Below are 24035 nucleotides of genomic sequence, written 5' to 3'. Positions count from 1 at the left end.
TTTTGTGTCATAGTTCAGGAGAAGCAGAGTTAAAACAAAAAGGAAAGAGAGAGCTGCGCTTCCTTGCAGCCATTTGCCTGGAGAACATCCCAACAGCCTTTGCACAGCATATGTAGGGGTTTTACTGCAGTTCTAGAGGAAGATACAGGGGGGAAGGATAGGCCAGGAACCTGAGCCAGCATCAGCAGCACATTAACATACCCTAGGAAAGCAGTGACAGCCAAAGCTTGGGCCTAACCTTGCACTTGTGGTTAAAATTGAACCAAGGCCATCACCTGATCTGGGAGAGCACAGAAGCACCTGAGGCAGCTGTCCACGCTCTGCTCCCCAAGGAGGCAGCCTCTAGCACCAAAACAGACATTTCTGGATACTCCAGACTGAGGGTCCAGCCCCAAATTACTTCTTCCCTAGTACTTTACAGCAGTTAAAAAATTAATCACAGAAACACAGAAGGGTTTGGGTAGTAAGGTGAATCTCATTCACACCCTGCCATGGGCAGGGACACCTTCCACTAGACCAGGCTGCTCCAAGCCCTGTCCAACCTGGCATCTCAGGCTTTTTTCATGACTTCACAGGATCACCAAACACCAGTGAACTGTTCTCATTGCAGTCTCCATCTGTGGAGTTTTGCCCCCAGCCAACACTCAGCAGCCCAAAGTCACCCCCATAGCCCAGAAAAAGCCCTGCTCACCCAAAAAGTGCTTTCTTTAAAGAAGTTTTGTGCTATTTTGGAACCTTATCTCTTCAGATAAGCATCTCTTAGTCCGTGTTGCATTTAATCCCTTCTAGAAATACAGCAATGAGCACTGTTTCATCTGCATCCTGCAACAGAGCACCTCAGATCCAAGCTCATTCCCAAAAGGATTTGTTTGTGAGAGGAAAGACTGCCAGCTCCTAGCCCTAGAGAGCTCCAAAGAACATTACATCTGGCTCAGCCTCTTCACTTGCTTGTGTACCTTGATTCAAAACAGAAGAATTCCTTAAGAGCAGCAGCCCCTCTGAGAAACTCCAATTACATCCACAGACTCCAAACATTGCCTGCCTGCCATCCCAAGTTTTCAAGCTTCCTCCAACTTCAGCTTCCAGAATAAAGGAGGAAAAAGCATCAGGAGGAAGAAGAAGAAAAAGACGACGAAGAAGAAGAAGACGACAACAAAGAAGATGAGGAAGACAACAAAGATGAAGAAGAAGAAGAGGAAGAAGACGAGGAAGACGAAGAAGACAAAGAAGATGAGGAAGACGAAGAGGACAAAGATGAGGAGGAAGAAGACAAAGACGAAGAAGAGGAAGAAGACAAGACGAAGAAGAGTACGAAGAAGAAGAAGACAAAGAAGACGAAGAAGATGAGGAAAACAAAGAAGAGGACAAAGACGAGGAGGAAGACGACAAAGACAAAGAAGAGGAAGAGGAAGATGAAGAAGATGAGGAAGACGAAGAAGAGGAAAAGAAGACAATGAAGAAGAAGATGATGAAGAAGAAGAAGACGAAGAAGAAGAAGAAAACAAAGAAGATGAGCAAGAAGACAAAGAAGAAGAAGATGACAACGATGAAGAAGACAAAGAAGACAAGGAAGATAAAGAAGAGGACGAAGAAGAGGAGGAAGAAGAAGAAGAAGAAGAAAAAGAAGATGAAGAAAATCAACAAAAAACTTCAGAAGTGCCTCACTCCTGCTTTTATAAGCTCTTGCAGCCACAAAACTGCTCACAGGTGGGCTAAGCAAGGCAGCCCAATTAATCCTGCCTAACGAGAGCCTTTCATTTAAGTGGATCCAGGTGTACCTTTCCATTGCTGGAGGTGGAATTTCCCTGGCTGCATCTTCCCAGTGAGGGTACTCCACCTCTGAATTGCTTATCACTTGAAGAATGCTTTGCAAATGCTGTATTTTGCTGGCCCTGTCTCAGCACTTGGAGGGCCTGTAACTCATTTGGGAGTGCTGGGGTTTGAAAAGGAGCTCTCTGTTCATGGGGGCAGCCTGAATAACACAGAGGTAGATGAGCTTCAGGTGAGGTGAAAAGAAACAGACAAGGCAAATTAAAGTTCTAGATACTGAGAATTTTAAACTTTCTATGCTAACAAAATCTAACACTACAAAAAACCCACTACATTTAACCTAAAATCATTAAAAAACCTTCCAAAAGTAATTAATTACACTAAAATTACAAGTATGTAATTTAATTAGAAGTGTATAATATCACAAAATAAAAAACTTAGACTGGAGAGTTTTAGAATACAGTAATATATTTAAAACAAAATAAAATATTTAAAGCAAAAACCAGTCCTTCTTCTTCATAAATTTGAGTAGTGTTTTATAATTAAACAAAAAAGTCCGCATTGCAGATGTCAAGTAATTAGTTATTAAGTTAAAAATAAAAATAATTTAAGTATAATTTCTTAATTAAATAATTTAACCTGAAAAAACCTTATAACAAAAAATAGTTAGCCATTTTATACCATATTAATAAAATACAACAAAACTCACTACCTATAAAACTATAACATAGATTTTAAAAAATAAACATTTAAACCTAAGCACAAAATACCATCAGTCCCAACCTCAACAACCTGGTGCTATCTCTTCATATTGATAATCTGGATTGTTAGTGCATCACAGGCTCTTCTCTGGGATAAATTGTGAGGTGGTTTATAGATAAAATAATGCCATCAATATAAGCATTGCCTAAGAAAGGCTTTTCACAAGAGCATAGAGGGTCAGGATTTAGGATAAATATGAGGAAAAATTCTTCCTGGGAGGGTGGTGAGGCCCTGGCACAGGTGCCCAGAGAGGCTGTGGCTGCCCCATCCCTGGAAGTGTCCAAAGCCAGCCTGGATAGGGCTGGGAGCACCCTGGGGTAGGGGAAGGTGCCCTGTCCATGGCAGGGGGATGGAACAAGATGATATTTTCCAACCCAGTCTGTTCTGGGATGTGGTATTTGCTGGGTCCCCAGGACAAAGGAGGGATTGATGAATTTTACTCCGTGTTTTTAGAAGGCTAATTTATTATTTTATGGTATTATATTATATTAAAGAATACTATACTAAACTATACTAAAGAATAGAGAAAGGATACAGACAGAAGGCTTAACAAGATACTAATGAAAAACTCCTGACTCCTTCCAGAGTCCCAACACAGCTGGACCATGATTGGTCATGAAGTAAAAACAATTCACATGTTGGATAAACAATCTCCAACCACATTCCAAAGCAGCAAAATGCAGAGAAGCAATCAGATAAATACTGTTTTCATTTTCCTCTGAGGCTTCTCAGCTTCCCAGGAGAAGAAACCCTGGTGAAGGGATTTTTCCAGAAAATATGACAGTGACACTGGGATTCTGTGATTTTTTTTTCCTGGTTATGGGCTGCTCATGAATGCTCTGATCTCAGGTGGGAACATCTCCCTGGATGCATATTCACACCTTGTCTGTAGAAGGTGATCCCATCTCTCTGACTTCTCCCTTCCCAGCCTCTGAACTTCAGACTACCTGTGCTTAATAAAAAGGGGTTTTTTTCATCATTCACAGACACTTAGTGGTGTTCCTGCAGGTTCTGCTGTGTCCCTCTGTAATTCCATCCCTTTGCAAGTCTCTTCTCCACTGTGCTGGTGACGAGAAGAGCTGCACTGCAGTGAGCTTGTGCTGAAACTTTTGCAAGGATGTAGCTTAATTGGCTGACAGGTAGAGCTGGAGAGCACTAAAGGCATGGGGAGGACTTTAGCATTGGAGGTAGAGCAGGATGGCTGCCAGGAGAAAAACTCCATGGCAAAGGAGCTGTCCCCAGCTCTTCCTCTCACTGCTCCAGAGTCAGTTTTGTCTTGGAGGAAACTCCCACATACACAGTGATTTTTGAGAGAGGCAGGGACCAGAAAGGTAGGCAGGAGTGAAAATCAATCAAAATTTGTCAAATACACGGGAGAACTCATTTTTATGAGATAAGTGCCTTCAGAGGAAGCATTGGTAGACACCTACCACATGTTCAGCCTGCTTAGTGGCAAAGCATGGGCCATTAATCACTGTCACTCCACGGGGCTGGCTTCCCACTGAACCATCTCCCAAATTCCTCCCTCTCCCAGCCATCCTCTGCCCTCCCAGGAAGATGAGCTGCACTCACAGACCTGTGAGCCTGCAAATCAGGCTGATGCTCCTGGCAGCTGCTGTACCAACCCCTCATTTATTTGCTGCTGAGCCGCCCACCGCGCTCCATGGACTCTCATTTTTGTGAAAAACGCCAATCACTTGTTTTTAGAATTTTAAAAGTTTAATAGTAATAAAATGGTTATAAAAATAGTAATACAATTAGAGTAATAATAATTTGGACAATTTGGATTAGGACAATATGAGACAATAGAACCAAAGAGTTACGGACGTCCGGGTGCTTTTTCTGGGCAGCACAAAAAAGGCCCAATGTTAACAGAGGATTAACCCTTAAAAGCAACAGCCTGTTGCATATTCATACACCTCATCCATGATGCATAAATTCCATTCAAACCCAGGATTCTGTCTGGGCAGTGCCAGCTTCTTCCTCTAAATCCTGACAGCACCTTCGAGGTGGGAAGAAGTTCATTTCTTCTGAAAAGAGGGCAATAAATTCTTTTTCTCTGAAAGATTCAGGTGTCCTGTGGCTGCTATCTCACTGAAAGTCCTTTCTTTAAAAAAAGTATCCTACATAGCATTGTTTCTATTTTAACAATTTTTATAACCTAAAACTATATTTAACACACTACTTAAGAGAATTAACACAGCATAACTTTCTAACACAACACATACAATATTCATTTGAATATTTGCAAAAAGCCAATCATAAAATACATGCATTTTTCACATTTTATTCAGGATAATCAGCAAAACAGTGCCAGAGGAGCTGCTGCCTCTGAGCAGGTAAAATCCATGTGCTGCTGTCCTGCTGCAGTGGGAGCTTGCCCTGGGAAGCAGCCAGGAAGGGATAAAGTGAGTGGCTTGGCCAACACCCTGTGCTCAGAAAAAGCAGCAGCAGCAGTCAGGGAAGATGGTTTGATGGTTTTACTGGTTGTGCTGAGAGCTGAGCACTCAGGAGATATGGGGAAAGATGGCTTGAGAGCAGGAGCCCATGGGAATCCCACAGCAGCACTGGGATGGAAGAGCCTTCAAGGACCTGAGCTGTGTGAGGAAGGAATAAGTGATGTGCTCCCCAGATGTTATCTCTAGCCTCCTCCACCTGCCTCCTGCTCCCCAGTTTATTACTGCAGGCCATCATGAGCTGCTGTGAGGCTTTGTGGAGTCTCACACTCACCCATCCTGAAGATGAGTGAGGGGATTTCACCACAGCAGGGTGAGGGGACAGCCCTGTCCTAAGGGACATTCACAATGGATTCCTCTTTTTCCATGTGTCAACCCATTTTCAGGCTGAGATTTTTTTTTTTTTTTTTTTGGTCATCCTGCAAATCTTATTCCCACATTTTAATAGCCTGAATTAAGGGTCTCAGCTCTTATTTTCAGGGTATGGCCCCAGGCAGTCATGTTGATAACACCTGCTGGGTTAAATATTGCACCTGGGGAGTGGGGAAAACTGGTTTGTGGCAAGAGCCAGGAGCTATAGTTACCATTGCCAGTTAACTATTTTTTGTTATAAGGTTTTTTCAGGTTACATTATTTAATTAAGAAATGATACTTAAATTATTTTTATTTTTAACCTAATAACTAATTACCCATGGATTGCACTGTTACAAAGAGAAGGAGAGAAAGAAATGGCTTGGAATGCATTTAAAAAATCCTATTTTCAGGTCTTAAGCCAGTTACCATCTTTAGGCATTGGCTTCATGGAGGGAGCAAATTGCCCTAAACCCTCCTGCCACAGGACTCTGCTCTGCACCCCTGAGCTGTCACTGGGGCCTGGCACAGGATTAGGGGGAGACAGGATCCATGGAGAGCTGCTCCTTGCAGCAATCCCAAAATCTCCTGGCAGGCAGGGCTACATCCCTCCCTTGGTTTAACAGAACCACAGAGACAGATGGACAGCAAGGCCCATAAACCCACCTGCACCATAAACCCAGGCTCAGAAGAGCTGCTGAGTCAAGAGGTGCAGCTCCTGCTGATCCAGGCTCAATTCCCCTGCACAGCTGGGGTTTGATTCCTGCTTCCTCTCTTGTTGGACTGTGCCCTTTGCTGACCCAGAGATGGGCAACTGAGAGGTGTTTTAAAACTTTTATTCCATTTTCAGTCTCACGTGAAGGGTGAGACAATATAGATGTTATAATTCACACCACCACAATCAGAAGCCAATTATTTCTTAATTATATTATAAATGTATTTCTTGGCCTATCAGCTTTAGCCACACCATGCTGTAACTGCCTTAAAGCCAATAACCCTCATGGGTCCCACCACAGTGCATCTTTCATAGTTTTATTTCTCCAAAGTATCCAGTCTTTTTTGCAAGGCTACCTTTTGAAACTTGTTCCTAGTTCCATTTCTCTCTCCACAATGTCTGTCCTGTTCCAGGGCATTTCTAAGTCAGCATTTCTTATCTCAAGGTTTGCATACAGATGCACACACTGTGTAAACCTTCTGTCAGGTTTTGAGAATTTTCTGTAAATCCATTTCCCACATTTCCCCCTCTTTCTTGAATGGCAAAAACTCCTTTGATGGCCTTGCTCATTCACTAACATTGTCACCATCACAATCAATGCATATAAACCTACTTTGCAAAGCTTCTTTAGCCAAGGTGTGCCTCTTCATGCATCCCCCACCTCTGGAGAGATTTCTGCTGGAAACCTGCAATAGCAGCAGCTCCCTTCTCTCCAGGGGCCTGGAGGTAGTACCACAATTTTGGGAATACTTTCATTTTCCATGTAACATCGTGACTGACCTCATGTCATGGAGGCAGGGATGGAGCAGGTGCAATATTCAACCCAGCAGGTGTTATCAATGTGACTGCCTGGGGCTGTACCCTGAAAATAACAGCTGAGACCCTTAATTCAGGCTATTAAAATGTGGGAATAAGATTTGCAGTAGGAAAAAAAAATAACAACCAAAAAAAAAACCCAGACCAACACAAGGGGCAGCTGCCAAGACTGTTGCAGGTTGTAATTTGTGTAATTTGGAAAAAGGGATCCCAGCAAGACACAGAAGGCTCAAGGGGTCTTTGGATCTCTTCTAGAGGAGGGAGGGATTCAGCTTCCAATCCACAGATCCCACAAAAGTGAGGGAAATTGGGGTGAGATCCCCTAGACCAGGAAAAGGAAAACAACAGAGACAAAGAGAAATGAAGCCAAGGAAAAACCCTGCTCCATCCCTACCTCGCCCTTTCAGGGTTGTTTTACAAAGGAATCTGCAGAGTCACAAGAATCCAAGGTTTTTGGGTTGTAAAGGGCCCATGTTCCCCAGCCAGGGATGGCACCAAATCCAGCTCCCCAGAAACTCCAGAGTGAGGACAATCCAAAATTAGATTCAACAGCTTGCAGCAGTAAAGGAAATCAAGGACCTGGAGCTCACTTATAAGGGGCTGCTGTCAGCAGATGAATAAAAGCTCATGGCATGACTCCATGCAAGTCCAGGGCACCAAAAAACCCCCCAGAAGATGGATTCTGAGGTTATTGAACAAGGAGAGAAGGAAGGAGGAGGGAAATTAATAAAAATCAGGCTGCTTTTCTCTCATCCTAAAAAGCACAAGGATTCTGAAAATTGGGTGGAGATAACCAGCATGAAACAAGTCAAGGTTTTTAACTTGGGTTTATGTTTCCTTCTCAATTCCTACACTGGAGAAAGCAAAAAGCTTTTGGATGCTATATATACAAACATTTTTTATAGCTTCTTGTTTTCCCTTTTGCTTAGCACTGAATAAAGGTTTGACTCCTACATCAAAGCCTCCAGAGCCCAGCCAAGGTTATCTCCTGGCTTATGGATTGTGAAATAAATGGATTGTGGTAGAAATCACTGATTTCTGGGCACAGGAGCTTCCAGGGACCAGCTGGAGGTTTTGGTATCTTCTGGCTCTCTCTGGCTCCAGAAAGGCACCAGCCAGGATGGGCTAACTCTTGTTATCATTCCTAAGCACAGGAATGCTGCAGAAAGGGTGGGCAGAGGGATGCTGCCACCTCCTCCCAGCCTGGGTGACCTCCTTCCATCAGAATTTGGGGAGCCCCAGCCAGGGAGGGTGAGAACACTCCCTAATCTGCTCAAGTCAAACCCCGTTGTTAAACCTCAGCAGCTTCTCCCCAGCCCTTCTGCTCAGAAACCAGGGATTTAGGAAAAGAAAAACCTCAAAATCTTCAGATACAAGTATTTATTTGCAGGTGCTAAATGGTTTCTTGATTAATTCTGCTGCCTGCTGCTCACTCTGTGTTTGGTGTTTCACTGGGAAAGTATTTTAGCTCAACAAAGAACTTCCAGGCTGGAATGTGCCTGGCGTGGGCAGCAGGGCAGTAATTGGCTTGAAAAACAAAACAGTGAGGAAGAACATGAAACTAATCTGAAACCCTTTAAGCCAGATAAAGGCTTTGCTCTATCATGGGCACATGTCTAAACTTTTCCAAGCCTAATAAAGAAGCATTATTGCTGCAGCAGATGTTAAACGTGAGCCTCGCTTCCAGGGGAGGGGGGAAAGAGGAAAGAAATGCCCATAAATACAGATACAGAGTAGGCTCTGCAATTCCAGACCTTCACAGCCCTCTGTTTCACCCTGGGATACCATCAAAACTACAATGACAATACAAAGACAGCCCACAAGAAAGATGGAGGGAGCCTGTTTGTAAGGGACAGGAAAAGGGGAATGATTTTTAACTGAAACAGGGCAGTGCTAGATGGGATTTTAGGAGAAAATTTTTCACTGTGGGGGTGCTGAGGCCCTGGCACAGGGTGCCAGAGAAGCTGTGGCTGCTCCCTGGCAGTGCCCAAGGGCAGGCTGGATGGGGCTGGGCTAGTGGAAGTGTCCCTGCCCAAGGCAGGGGGTGACACAAGGTGATCTTTAAGGTCCCTTCCTTCCCTGCCATTCTATGATCCCATGAATACAGGAAAGGAATGGCTCTCCCAGCCTTATCCTAGCAGCCCAAACAGGATTTGAACAGAAGATGCCTCAGCAGATTGTCCTCCCAAGTGCCCAGCTTTGCCATTTGCTCCAGGGAGCACACAGAGGAATGTGCAGCAGGTGCAGCATTTCTGGAGACAGGAGCACAATGGAAACCATTCCACCAGGCTCCTGCCTGCCAGGGAACAGCCTGGACATGGGAAGTGGTGCCATTCTGAAATCCTCAGTGTTTCAAGGAGTGCTTTTTAGTTTATTCATGAATTACTGCCTGGTCCAGGATCCCCCTTTCCAGCCTGGGACAAGCCTTACTCAGAAAAAGAGGAGACTTGTGTAATTTATTACCTCTTCCCATCGAAATAAAGCAGTAAAAAGAAGATAATCAGGTCTGTGACAATGTAATTATCACCCTGCTCAGGCTGCTGCCCCACCCTGAGCCTTTTGGGGTGCCCATGGTGTGCTAAACCCCAGGAACTGGCCAAGACCTGCTAGGAAGTCAGGAGCAAAACATCTCCATCCTCTGGAGACAGCACCCTCTTTATGTGCTTTGCCTTTTTAATGTGAAATTTGAATTCCAGGCCAGGAATCCAAATAAATACACCCAAAAGAAATCAAAAAAACAGCCTTAAAATTTTTTTGCAGCACCCTATCAGTGCCCCATACCTAGGGAAACACATCAAGGATGGACATGGATAGAATTCCTCTATCAGGCCTGAGGAATTCCATTTTTTTTTGTTCTATCAGGGATGCCAGAGCAGCTCAAGGTACAACTCACAGGTGGCAGGAATTATGTGTTTTCTAGAAAGGAAGGGGCAGGGAGACTCCTCTGGCAACATAAGTCAATTCAGATGGTGCTGGCTTACAGGCCTCTTCCTTTAAATTGATTAATAATGACACATTGAAATGGACAACATAAATTAATTTCTGAATTGCACCATTAGTAAGTAATTAATTTCTTTGCTCTGTGAAACTAAGATATCACTGTTATCTAAATCTATAAAGAGAAGAAATGCTGAACGAGGACTCCATTAATGTAAAAATTGATTTTTCCATTTACCCTCTTCTGAGGTTTTTTTCCCCCTCCCCCTCCCTCCAATGCATTTATTTTTCAAGTGGCTGGGGATGGGGAGAGTAACCTAATTTATATTTCCAGTGGTAATCAAAAGATTATGCATGCTCATTTCAACCAAATGATGTCATTATGAAGGCTGTTAAAGCTGGGGTTGCCTTGGAAACACAAAATACTGATGGTTGAGGTTGGACTTTGGAGTTCTGGGCAGGCAGTAACGAGCAAACGGCGTGGCCAGACCTGGGAACATCACCCCAGGTCACTCAGATGGTCTCTTCAGCACTTTCCAGGCTGCCATTCCTCCTGCTCCAGCAGTTTCATGGAGCCAGGAGTGACAAGGAGCAGGGAGGACACTCCAGCTGAGGGCTGTGTGCTGCCTGCCACCTGTGGGAATCCACAAAATCAGAGGGTTTTGGGAAAGCTGCAAAAGGCAGGCCTCAGAGACAGCAGAACTGTGATTAGAGCCAAGCAGCAGCCATGAGATTGGTCAGCAGAAAAATTATTTAAACTGTAGAAAAGCAAGGACAAATAGAACAATGGTCTGTGTATTAATGCTTAGCTATATAACTCCCTAAGGTGCAGAAAAGTTTATCTAGCAAGATATTAGGAAGTTTGAAGCTTAATAATGGAGCTCTGTGCATTGTGTTTTAAGGCTCACAAGCAGGTATTGTATTTGAAATAAGCAAGCATTGTTTTAACCAAAGTTACGTGTGCTTATGGTGGTTGGATAGAACCACTGTCAATGTGCTTTTGCTTTGTGTGATTGGTCAAGAAACTTATAAAGTTGTAACATTAAGTTCTTGGTCTGCTGTCTGGGATGTGAGCTGCTGGCATCTTCCCATTGCCATAACCATGGAATGAGAGTGATGCTGGAAAATCAAACAGCTCAAGGCACGTTCCCAGCAGCCCTGTCCTGTTTGTGATTTGTACACAGCCCCCAGCCAGCGATACCACCAGCTGTCCCATCCCTGCTTCCCAGCCCCAAAACACCCACCTGCTGCCTCTGGATGGAGATTCACAGGGCATTCAGGTGGTCTCTGATGAGCAGAGCCAGGATCTGGCTGTGGTTGAGGTGTTGGGTACTCCTTTCCATCCCTGTTTTCCATGCATTTGGTGAATGGTCCAGCCTTGGTGCAGGTCATGTCTCCCATCGTCCAGGTGCAGCCTGGAAAAGGAGATTTGAGTGCCCCAGAGAATGGGAGGGTCTTGGTTTGAAAAGACCTGCTAAGGAAGGCAGGTGCCTCCCCTGAAATGGAAAATGTATTCACCCTCCCTCCAAATTGTTATAATTTTGAAATTAAAAGGCTCTCAGGCAAACATATGGGAATAGGAATAACTAGGAAAATTTTAAAAATACAAAGGCAATAGTTCAAACAAAAAAAAACACTGACAGAGTCAGAGCAGGCCCTGTCCCCTGTGTGTCAGGGGGTGGCCCAGCCCCATCCCATGGGGGCTCAGCCCTCCTGCAGTGCCAGCTGTGGCTCTGCTGGAGCAGGGATCCTGCACAAGGGGGGAGTTTTCCTCTGCAGCTCCAGGGCTGCTGCAGATGGGCCTGGGCTCCCTCTGGCCATGCAGGGCAGCAGAAGCTGCTCCTCTGGCAATGCACTGGGCAAAGGCTGCTGGGGTGTCCCAAAGCTCAGATTGGATCCAGGTAGGAATGCTTGGCTCCTCCCCTGGGCAATGCAGCATCTCCCCATGGGATGATGGGATTGGATCAGCCATGCAGGGACACTCACTGGCCATGGACAGGAGATAATTAATAATTAATGGCCCATGGACAGCAGAGATCTCCTGGAGGGACGATTGGTTTGTGGGAGAGACAAAGAAAACTGCCCAATGAACAGAACTGCCCCAGCTCTGACAGATGGTGATAGAATTCCCCCATTCCCAACCTAAGACAGGGAGTTAATCACAAAGACCAACAATTTCACACACCAAGACACATCTGTCCCTTCTTACAGTCCAGGATCCACCAGGCGAGGACACTTTGAGTAAGAGTAATTTTAAAATCAGCAACAAGTGGAACTGACTTTCTGTCTATGACTTCAAGAAGAAAAAGCTTTCATTTTTTCCATGCAGGGAATATTTCCTTGGCTCTTGTGCTGAGATGTTTGAGGCAGCTGTGGCTGGTGCTGTTTGCATGGGGGGATACCAAGAAACAGTGACAAGGGCTGGGCAGCAGGTTATGGGCAACCCCACCAAGACAAAAAGGATGAAGACTGATGCTGCAGATCTGAGACAGCTCCTGGGTCTCCTCAGCCAGTTCAGGGTACTGGGAGAGTAAGCTGGGGACTAAACTGGAGATGTTTTAGTGTAGCTGATGGAAGGATCCCCTCGGGTCCTTCAGCTGTGCCAGGCCAGGATTTCACAGCTCCTTTCCAGCTTTTTTCCTACCCAAGAAGAACAGGATGCCACCTCTGATCACATCATGAGTTAAAGCACAGCTCAGAGAGAGGGAGGGACAGCCTGAACCCCATCTCCAAATATCCTCTGCCCCAAAACAGGGAACACAGCCACTGGAATGATTTACAGAGAGTATTTATTAAGGAGGGCAAAACAAAACCTGCATACAAACAAGTCAATGGGATGAAACATTTATAGTGTGTGCAAGGAGTGTTAAATGAACTCATTTCAGCTTCTCAATTAATATCCAGATGTCCCCAGCCACCGCCAGGGTTTCTTTCCCTTTGGTGAGTAGGTAATGACATTAATACCACCATGTTATCCTTCTCTTCCCTTCCTGAGTCACCCTCCCCTTCCACACAGGAGCTTCTTTTAAGGTTCATCAATTGAAATTGTTTGAATGCAGCGAGAAAAAGAATAAAAAGAACGTTTCCTAACATTGGCAGGAGCATTTCAGGCATGAGCACTTTGAATATTTATTCGCCCTTTGTGGGAGCAGTCTCAGCAAGGAAAAGTCAGCGTGAATAAAAGGAATTGCAAATACCAGAGAAGGAGTTTTTCATTCATGAGAATATTTGCACAGGCTCCTGGGAGAATTATCAGCCAAGGTAATACAAAATCCCTTCTAGCATCAACACTTTGGGTACTCCATAATCCTGCTTGTCCAACAGAAAACATCTTTTCCTGGGAGCTGAGGGGCTAAGCTGGGATGTTGGGGGTTTTGGGAAGACTAGAGAAGGATTGGAAAAGTTTGGAGAATTATCTTTGCCCCATTTCTGTGTCATAGTGCTTTATATTCTCTCTGCCTCTCCTCTCCCATCCACTCTCTCTCCCTCAAGCTGGAACAAATAAGCTCAGCTTCCTTCAGAAGTCAAAAAAAAAGAAAATAAAAGGGGGGGTAAAGATATGGCCAAGCAGCCAGAACTGTTGGAGCCATGGAAAAGCAGGGAACTGACAGGGAAAAGCCAGTGAGGAGGAGCAATTCATGGCAGAGCTTTATACCACAGATCTGGAATAGACAAAATTCCATGTGGGATCGAAATGAGGACAAATTGCTGAGGAGCAGAGCCAAAGCATCCTTCTGCCTGGGAAAGAAGAAGCAGGAGAGCAGCATCCACTGCATTTTTGGGGATCAGCAATAACAGCACCGAGGTCTATTTACTCATAATTAGCTTTTCTGGGGAAAAAAAAATCCTGTGGAAGTTCATTCTTGCTTTAGAATTTTATAGGGTGGTTCAGAAACTTATGGGCAGGATATTATCTTGCCCAGGTTTTCAGAGCATTTCTCTAGAACCCCGTTGGTTTCAGCCCTGTTAAATCCAATAACTTCCCTAAGGGAGTGCTTTAAGTGTCAGCCTTGATTCAGTTATATAAAGGGATAAGGGAATAATCGTTAGACAGCACACAGGGATGGGAGAAGTGGTTTTGTGTGGCACCAGTCTTATTTAAGAACAGTCTGAATTTATAGATGAGGCTGATGAGAAAGTTGGAAGCAGCTAACGTATAAGTGTAAAAGACAAAAGCCAGGCAGTGCTTTTAGAGAGGGCTGGGATACCACAGAGACATGGGGGTGGTTTCAGATGAGTATTTTAAGTGTTTTTAGCTGTTTGCCTTGGTTCCATCAAGATGATGTCCTGTGTGCTGTTCTTGCTATTCATAATGTAAGCTGTGGGCACTGGGGCCCCTGTCCCAGCCTGGGTTTCTTGCTTTGCAATTCACACATCCTGCTGTTATAAGCAATCCAAAACACTGAAGGCTTTAATATTTCTTCTTATTTCTAAGACTAATACTTCTAATACAGAATATTTGACTTCTAAAATGCTGTTGTCATTGCACCTTAAATTATTATGACAGTGTGAACCATCACTAATCCTTCTGAGTGTTTGGGCACAGGCACAGACCAGAAACCCAAATCAGCACCTCTCTTTCCAAGTACTCACCTCATCCTCTCCAGAAAGGGGGTAGCTGGGTAAACATGGCCTTCAGGGGACAGAGGATGTGGAAAAGGATGAATGTCTCCATCTGAGACCTGCTCTGGTCAGGAGGCAGCCACAATTTGAAGAGGAGGAAGGGTGTGAGTTTGGCTTTACAATGTTGAGCTGCAGAGGAGAGGCCATTCCCTGGTTTCTAGGGGTACATGTGAACTTAATGATGCTCTGATAGCTTTTCACTTCAAATATAAAAAACCCCAACACAATCAGGCAGGTCCAGCTCCATTTCCTTCACTGACAGAACCAAATAACATGGATTTTCCAGCCAGTGGCTACAACAACTGAAGCTTTCTGCTGCTAACCAAGGATTTTCATCAGCACTTCTGCTTCATAAACACCTGCAACTTCCTCAGCCATAGCTGAGACCCTTCAGGAAGATGCACCTCATGACCTCAGCCCAATCCATCCCTGTTCCTGGGATCCTTCACGCACTGTGTGGAGCTCTCCCAAATCTGGACATCGTTGAGCCACCATCAGCTCCTACTTTTCTAAAATAAAGGACAACTGCAGGAACTCTTCCCAACCACCCAAATGCCTCATTTACCTCCAGAACTACTCAGCTCTCCTCAGCTTGGTGGAGATTTCCTGGTCCATCACTCCACACCCCTTTTTATGGCTTCTTTGGGTCCATCCCTGGCCTGAGCAGAGACGCTCCATTTGTTTTGGCAAGAACGTCCCTGAGATTTATACCTGTAATTATCCAGGTAACCTTCCCGACAGGGAATTTTTAAATGATCAATGCTAAAGCAAACTACACATTAAATGTGATTAATAAGACACCAAATGACTGTGAGGCTGCACCTCCCTGCTTGTTAAGCTGGAGCATCCCTGACTGAGTGAGACACCACAGGACACCCAAAATTGGCCATTCCCATTGGATAGATCCTCTCTTTCCTGGCAATGCCCATGGGAGGGTTAGGGTGTGAACAGCCACAGAGGGTGACACCCATCCCCTGAAGTTTTGTGGAGGACTGATGTTGTCCTGTTCTTCTAAGTTCTTCTAAGCCTTCTGATGTTTACATTTTTGTAACGGAGTTCTTATGCACTTTTATGTAAATAATGATTGGTTTTTGCATTCTTTTCTGGAGGAGGAGAAATTTGATGAGCTGGTAATTTGACCAGTGTCATTAGAGAAGTGGTGATTTCATCCTCCAATCCAAGGTCACTTTTCCAATTCTATAGATATCAAAATAGAAAAATAAACTTCCCTCTTTTTCTACCTTAAAAGTTCCAGTGTGCATGTTGTTTTATTTCGTGTCCTATTGCAACAGACTGAGACTTCTTCTTGGGTCCTTGCTGATATCTCCTCCTCCCCTTCCAGCTGTCCATCCTGGTGGGATTTGAGAGGGAATGGTGCTGCCAGAGGGATGTGAAGAGGTGGCAGCAGGATCTCAAGTGACAGAGGAGCACAAGCCCAGCTGGGAGGAAGGTTAAATGAGGTGCTGCTCCCTCATGAGGTTTTCTCTCTGGAATTGTCTTGCCATCCCCAGCACCCCTAATGGAGCTCTGTCCTGCCCCCTGATCAGGCTCCAGCCTCACCTGCCATCAGAGCACCCAGTATCTGTACACCAGGGGAAAACAGCATCTCTCAGAATATCCATCATGTCCCAGGGAGCTGTTGGGTGCTCTTCTTCCATCAGAAAGGGCTGCAGGAGCATTAAGAGGGAGCTTTTCCAAGGAATTCTAGCTTCACACCTCTCAGGATATCCATCGTGTCCCAGGGAGGGATGGAGTGCCCTTCTTCCATCAGAAAGGGCTGCAGGAGCATTAAGAGAGAGCTTTTCCAAGGGATCTGGCTTCACAGTGTGCTTGGCAGGTTGCACAGCGCTATCCATTATGGCCTGCATGGAGCTGAGGTTTTCCAGAGCTTGCATTTTGCTGCTGGGTTGCCCAAAGACAGTAAAAATCAGTCACAGTCAAGCCTGCATTGACCTTCAGTCAGCAGCTCCAGCAGGCTGGATGTGCAAGAGAAACGCTGATCGCTGCTTCCCTATTCTCTGGGCAAAGTTATTGCATATAAATTGTGTATTGATTACAGGCAGAAATTGTAAAGAAGCCTCTCTGGGAAAACTGGAGGGTGGGAAGGAATTCAGGGGCTGACAAAAGAGCTGCTTTAATTAGGAAGGGAAGCAAAGCGGTGGGAAGAAAAAACAAACACAACTTCCACTCAAGAGCCTCCCACTCCAGATCTGAAAATCCAAGCAGGAGTTGTGTCTCTTATAGAAAAGAAATGGGATTTTGGAGATGGGGAATGGAAGAAGGAAAAAGAGCTGGCTTTTCCCTTCCACCCAGCACTGGGTGGGGAAAAGAGCAGCTACACTTTCCTCACTATGGAAGTGCCCCAAAAAAGAGCAGCTACTTTTTTCCCCACTGAGGAGGGTGGGGAAAAGAGCAGCCACACTTTCTGCTGCTCCTGGATTTCATGGAGAGCAAGGAAAGCCATGGATCACCTAAGGAGTGTCTAACAGCCGTGCTTAACTCTGCCTTCTAGCTGCAAGTGCTTCAGGGTAATTACACATCTTGGACTTATTAGCTGTAATTACTGGGTTCTGTAATCTGCAGAATGTGTCATTACAGCATGGGCAACCTCCAGCGGTCTGAATAGGATCAGAGAAGTTTCTTGTTTATCCTGAAACTTTTCCTGCCTCAGCAGTAGGTGGTGTGCTGCCCCTCCTGCTGGGAAGCCTCCCCATGCCCCCAGGACCCCTGCAGCCACCACAGGCTGTGCTTCCTGACCTGGGACACGTGTGGCAGCACACACAGCCTGGCCTGCTGCTGACTAAAGGCTACAGGAGCCTTTAAAGCGTTTGGCTGTCCCTCACACAGCCAAAATGTGGTGTTCACAGTCCCAGCACTCCTTTGGATAAGCACCATTACACCAGGAATGGCTGGATCAGCTGCAGGCTTCCAGATCCTGCCTCCTGTCCCTTTTTGTTGCTGGGCACTGCCAGGACTCTGGCTTCTGAATCTCACAGCTACCAGCAAGCACAAAATGGAGGATTTCATGTCAGTTTGGGCCTTCTTAAAAACCCTGCCAGCTCATCACAGATGGGACTGCTCAGAGCCAGAACAGGTTCCTGAGAACATCACACAATTTAACTGGTTTAGAACTTAACTGGTGTACAGAAATTAACTGGTTTAGGACTCTCCTACCTTCCAGACAGGTTTGTCCCCTCCCCAGATTCTGTGTGAGTCCCTTCTCCTTTCAGCTGGACCAATCTCCTGGCTGTGTTTCTCTCCGGTTTCTCTCTGATTTTTGGGACACAGACTGGTCCCCCACCTCCAGGTGGCTGCTCCAGTCCACCCCTGCATGCAGCAGTTCCCCCTTGCAGGTGTCTCACAGCCCAGATCCTAATTTTGCCCCCAAAAGTAAACAGAACCTTTCAATTAATGTCCTTCCAGACAGGTTTGCCCCCTCCCCAGATTCTGGGTGAGTCCCTTCTCCTTTCACCTGGACCAATCTCCTGGCTGTGTTTCTCTCCAGTTTCTCTCTGATTTTTGGGACTCTGGCTGCTCCAGTCCACCCCTGCATGCAGCAGTTCCCCCTTGCAGGTGTTTCACAGCTCAGATCCTAATTTTGCCCCCAAATTAAACAGAACTTCTCAGTTAATGTCCATCTCTCTTTCCAGACAACAACAAGCTGGCAGCTTGGCCAGAGCAGTGGGAAACCTGGGATTCCCTCACCTTGGACAATCAGCTTTTGGGTACAACCTTTCCCAGGGCAGCTTAGCTTTGTTAGAGCAGCTTTTTTTTTTTTTTCCCAAAATCCCTTTAATTTCACCCCAGTGCACAAAAGGGAAAAGCCAGTTGAAAGGGAAAAATCCATCCTTGCACAGAGGCCTCTCAGATCCAGGCTTTCCTAAAACCCAGGAGGTTGTAGCAAAGGATAAAGCCAAGGATAGCTCAAGGATAAAGCTCAAGGATAAAGGCAGCTCCAGAAAATTTGTCTCCAGTGTGATGTTTGCAAAGCAGGTGCCACCAAATAGGCACAAATCAGAGAGTGCCACCAAGCCCAGGCTGACCTGAACAAGCTGCACTTTCTGTGCCCAGGTTGTGCCTGAGCCATCCTTGAGTGTTTTTTCTTTTCCCACAACATAGGTCTTCACAAAAGCTTTGCAATTCATCTTTACATGAGATAAAGATTTTACTTCCTTTTGGTTCTTCCTTATTGTTTAGGCCAAATGAGAAAAAAAAAAAAAAAACACTTGCAAGGGAGAAAAAAATAAATCAAAACCAAAAGAATGTGTGAGATATCCTGGACTGAATTGTACACTTCTTTCCACTCAGATTCTAAGAGGTATCCAATATTAGCCTACCTTACTATCCCCCTTGGATTAGCAGTGAGCCAGGGTCATGGCAGCATTATCCTCATCCCTAATGCTTATGGAAGTGCCCCAAAAAGCCAGGCAGGTAGAGGGGGACATCAGGCTCCCCACAGGGGTAGGAGCTACCTGGGATAATCCATCTTTTCCAGAGGCAGGGAGCTCCAGCCTCACTAACAGAGCTAATGCATCTCTCCAGGACAACAGAATGTAACTGAGCACAACATGAGCAGGAATTTCCATGGCAATTTTTACTGTGAATTACATGTGGCTTCTTTTTATGAGCCTCTAACACCCCCTGAAAGCAGCACTCACCTGTGGGAGGCCCGTGGCCACCTTGCCCTGGGCCAGCCAGGAGAGCTGTGGCTCTCTAAAACTGGAACACTGTCCTTGTAACCACCTAGGGAGAGAAAGAAAGATAATAAGGTGTGACTATCATTTCCTCTTTGTTTCCTTGGGAACCAGCATCTCATCCCTGATGCAAACAATGGGCTCCCCAAATGGACAAATTTGGGTTTCTCTTCCCTTCTGAGGGGCCTCCACTGAAGCCAGCAGAGTTCATTGGGGTTTGCACAGATGAAAGAGGGAGGTGTATGGACCATGGGCTCCACAAGCTGTGCAAGAGGTGCTTGTTAGGGTAGCTCTTCTTGTGAAGAAGAAGAAGGATTAGTCTCTGCTCTAAAACTTTCATTTTGTTTCATATTATTATATTCTAAAACTTAAAATGTTAAGTTTTCTATTATGTGATATTACGCACTTTTATTTAAACTTTTAATCTTGGTTCCATCATTCCATTTTGGAAGCTTTTTCTACCTCAGGTCAAATGCAGTGCTCTCTTGGGGGTCAGTGCCTGTCAGCACAAAGAGTCTAAAACTCTCAGTAGTCAGGGTTCCAACAGGTAGCTCCAGATTTCTGGGCACCAGCCAGCAGGTTGAGATGGTCATGTAAACCAGAAGCATCACTGATCTTTTTTGCATGCTCAGGATTTTCCTCCTCGTTCCTTTTGCACTGTCCAAGGCTTGGAGATGAGAGTGGATATAATACCAGCCATTAGAGGAGCAATTACTTATCTCACAGGAGCTCTGAGAGGCTTAATCACTTCATACTTGTAAACCAGGATGAGCTGAAGGATGCAACACATTCAAGGAGAAGTGATGCCTCAGGGTTTAGCTTTTATACTTTTCAGATTCTGTGCTGCTTTAGTGTGTGGGTCTGGGCTTCATATTATGGGATGGTGAGCTCTGCATGTCACAGACATCTTTTATGAAAAATCCTTTCTTTAGGATTTTTTTTTCCTGAGAAGCTGAGAGGCTTCAGGAACAAAATGTAAACATTGGTTATCTGCTGCTGTGGAATGCAACAGGTGCATCTGGGATTGGCCCATGTTGGTTATTTCTAATTAATGGCCAATCACAGCCCAGCTTGCTCACACAGAGAGTCTGAGCCACAAACCCTTGTTATCATTCCTTCTTTTTCTATTCTTAGATAGCCTTGTGATGAAATCCTTGCTTCTATTCTTTTAGTATAGTTTTAATGTAATATATATCATAAAATAATAACTCAAGCCTTCTGAAACATGGAGTCAGATCCTCATCTCTTCCCTCAACCTGAGACCCCTGTGAACACGGTCACACCTGCACAGAGCAGGGAGACAAAACAATTCCTGCTCCAGCTGGGACCAAGGACAAATGACCCAAATCTCAGCCCCACGAGCACAAACAACGTGGAATGAAGGGAGAAAAACAAGGATGGGACTTCATGGGCTGGAGCTGTAATTGGATAATTAACGCCAATATGCAAATGGAGCAGAACTGATCAAAGTGAGAGACCCCATGAGCGGTTGTGCATTTTGGGACCATTTTGGGTCCATCTTGTGTTCATTTTGTGACCATTTTGGTTCATCTTGGGTGCAGCCCTGGCTGGGCTCTTGTGCTATATCCTAATAAATCCCTGCTTTATTCTTTAACTCCATCCAGTCTCTGTTCTAGCTCAGCCTTCACCAGGCATCAGAAGGATCACTCACAACAAAGCCCAGAGCAAGGCAGCTTTGCTGGCTGAGCTCCCCTCCAACCCAGCCACCCCTCACTGGTGGCACTGAGCATGGTGAAGCTGAAAGACCCCTAAGGGAGCGTTCCCAGCCCTCAAACCCAGCAGGAACACGACACTAATGACATCCTTCAGAAATGTAATTAGCCTGGCTTCGTGGCGAGCTGCATTAGGGAGAACTCAGAGGCTCAGAGAAGTGGGCTCCAGTGGGTGAGAGCCAAGGCTTGTGCTTTGAAAGCTGCATTAGGGAAGGGGGAAGAAAAAAAAAAATAGAAAAGAAAACGTTCTAATATTACTTTAATTAGCCCAAGACATCCTGAGATGTAATTGAGCTTGGAGGGCTAAATGAAGGCTGCGCGTGTGAGACCGGCAGAGGCTGATGCATTTATAATGAGAGCACTTTGCAAGGCAACCAAGGCCCCCACTGAGGGACAGGGGGGCAAAGAGGAAGGACAAGAAGGGGGCTGGGCAGGTGGTGAGGTGCCTGAAGTTCTCCTGGTCTCCAGCAGCAAAGTCCCTTTTCCCCTCTGCTCAGGCTGGATGGGAAGTGAAGCGTGTGGATATGGGTACAGCAAACCACAGAAACAACTTGCTCATGGCTTGGATGCTGAAAACCCCATAAAAACCCCTCAGTGCCCAAAAAAAAGGGCTGTATCATGGTGTCAGAGACATCCCCCTGTGCAGATCCAAACCTGAGTCATCGTTCAGGCATCTCAGCATCCTCCTGGGGAAGCCTTGGGCAGGGATGGGGTGAGACAGGAGAAAATTCATCCTCAGGGCAGGGAAGATGAGAGGGGAAACCCTCCCCAGAGTGGCCAGGGTCCATCCCCAGTGCTCCTGTGAGCTGGAATGGTGGCCAGACCCAGGAGGCCACATCCCAGTCCTGGAGAACATTGCTCTCACCCACTGCATGCACACAAGCCCATTCCAGCCCTGATTTACAGACTGTACAGAAGGAGACATTAAAATCCAAACGGTTTATGGTAATTAACCCTCATTTAAATATTATACTGGTAACCATCACTTCCAATCCTTCTCAGCCTTGAAGGGGCTCCGTGTGCACATTCATATGTACAGGGAGATTTTAAAGGGATACTCCATCTTCTCTCCTGATTGCTGCCTTCCCAGAAAAAGGATGTTTAGTGTTCATTAATTGTTTCATTTGGAGAAATTACTGTGAAAAGCCACCACAGGAGAGCGGATTATTTTTTTTTTTTATGATTATTATTATTTTTGGAAAGAAGGTAATAATGGGGAGGGATGTATTAGCTGAGCATGGCTCTGTGGGGGCTGCTAAAGCCCCGTGATGGGTAACACAGAGCTGCCTGTCACCAGAGGAATGAAGACTGTGGAGATCAAACAACATTTAAGTGGGAACAAATGCATTATTTACCACAAATTAATCCTTCTTTCTCCTTTTTCACCCTAGCAGCAGGACTGGGTCACACAGGAGGCCAAGGGGACCTGTTGAGCACCTTTGATGGGCCTTGCACTGATCCACCCCTCTGTGATATCAAAAATCAACGTGGAGTAAACAAATCCATAGGCTGTGGTACAGAATAAAGCTGTGAGAGGCTGTGGGTGTCCCAGCCCTGTTCTCAAGAGCTGCTCCAGCAAGGCAAGGCCCTGCAATCCAGGGAAAGCTGGACCACAGCATCCCTGGAGGATGAGGATGAGGAGGAAGAGAAGATGCCACTGCTGCATCCTTCAGGACAGAAGTCTGTCTCTTCCCATCACCTGGGGAGTTTCCTCAGGATGCAGGAAGTTCTCCTTGAAGGGATATCAAACAACTCCAGCACCTACCAGGAGCCCAGACAGCCAGTCCCACTGACCACAGAGATGGCAGCTCCTTCTGGGAGTAACTCTGGCACAGGATGGGAAAAGCCTGGCATGATTGCTGTGCCCCACCTTCACCCCTTTCCCTGTGAGCCCCAGGAGCACAGAGGGGAAGGTGAGACCTGCCCAGCACACGCTGGGGTGCAGCTGGAGGGAGAGCTGCCCTCCCCTCACAGCCCAGAGCAAATGGCCAGCAATGCCAGCAAGGGCAGTGATCCATGCCCACACCTCATCAGAACAAAAACCACCCAGGATATTTGACAGCTTTGTACTCCAAAATATTGCTCCTCACCCACCCATCCATGGGAAAGCCTGGGAAGTGGCAGCAGAGCCCAGGAGCTGCTGCAATGGCCCTGTTATACCAGGGATGTTTTCTGCCCAAACCATGCCAGGTGTGGCTCCTTGTTACAAAACTGGAGTGGCCTGGAGAGTCTCCCTGATCCCTTCAGGCTTGGACCTGTCCCTTGAACCACAAATCCCACGAGAAATCCTCAGGATTTTCTTGCAGGGGACCACCAAGTGATGCTGAGAGAACATAAGCAGGAGCCTGAGCCCATTCCAATCACTTGACAAGGTCTTGCAAGATCCATGTTTGCATTAAAAAGAAATTAAAAGCTTTTCCACTCCACTAGCTTGCCCAAAGCCTGCATACTAAATAGTAAATGCTACCTATGAGATTGAATAAAATCTTCATTAAAAGAAAAAAAAAAAGAAAGCCAGCAGTCACTGAATACATCATGAACAATGACATTGGGGAGGCATTGTTCTTCTTCTGCCTGATGGACCATGCTGAAACACCTGTTTCTTATCGTGGAACTGTTAATATCTGTCACCACCAAAATCAGGGCTGAAAAAGTGTCATTAAGTCAAGTTATTCCAACCTACACCTGACTAGGAGGGGGAAAATAAAACAGCAAGGAGGAAGAGAGGCAAAGCTGGTCTCAAAGCCTGAGATAAATGTCAAAACATAATTGTCCATGTGTCCCCCAAAGAAAACACCAAAAAAAAAATCCATCTTAGATGAAGATCTTGCTGACATGAAAGACACAGCTGGGTAACCACAGGCAGTTTTAACTGATTAACTACAGACATTGACCCTTTCAATTAATTCACAAGGGATTTGTTTCATTCTGGTCATCTCCTAAAGCTGCAGCTTCCCCAAAAAGTCAACAGAAAAGCAGTTTCTGTCAAAGGGGTAGGAGGGATGGTTACCCAGGGATGTCCTGACTCAGGGAGGAATGAACACCTGAAGAACACAACTCCTTAGGAATTGCAAGGTCTTTATCTTCTCAAAGAAAACTGGAGCAATGCAAAACTTTGCACAGTTCAGGCATGGAATTAGACCTGAGTTTATCAGTGGAGGGAAAAAAATCTCTCATT

The 24035-nt window shown here is 45.6% G+C and overlaps 1 protein-coding gene across 6 annotated transcripts in view; it reads right to left on the bottom strand.

Moving 5' to 3' along the window:
- LOC143694800 (uncharacterized) overlaps window positions 1-24035 on the bottom strand; it is a 63628-nt gene that overhangs the window by 2652 nt on the left and 36941 nt on the right. For 3 of the 6 annotated variants that reach the window (XR_013183516.1, XR_013183517.1, XM_077183492.1), the window contains 2 exons: window positions 19089-19173; window positions 11052-11222 (listed from right to left, as the gene is read on the bottom strand). Coding sequence is in view for 4 of the 6 variants with exons in the window: in XM_077183492.1 (XP_077039607.1) it covers window positions 11084-11222; window positions 19089-19173 (224 nt within the window). In the remaining 2 variants the exon portion in view is untranslated. Of the gene's footprint in view, window positions 1-7610; window positions 10442-11051; window positions 11223-15993; window positions 16333-19088; window positions 19174-24035 lie in introns of those variants that run through there. The other 3 variants (XM_077183494.1, XM_077183495.1, XM_077183493.1) reach the window with 2 other exon arrangements.

The sequence above is a fragment of the Agelaius phoeniceus genome, chromosome 9 (genome assembly GCF_051311805.1).
Source record: "Agelaius phoeniceus isolate bAgePho1 chromosome 9, bAgePho1.hap1, whole genome shotgun sequence".
NCBI lineage: Eukaryota > Metazoa > Chordata > Aves > Passeriformes > Icteridae > Agelaius > Agelaius phoeniceus.
Note: the sequence above shows the minus strand (reverse complement) of the source record. Positions and strands in the feature narration are given on the sequence as shown.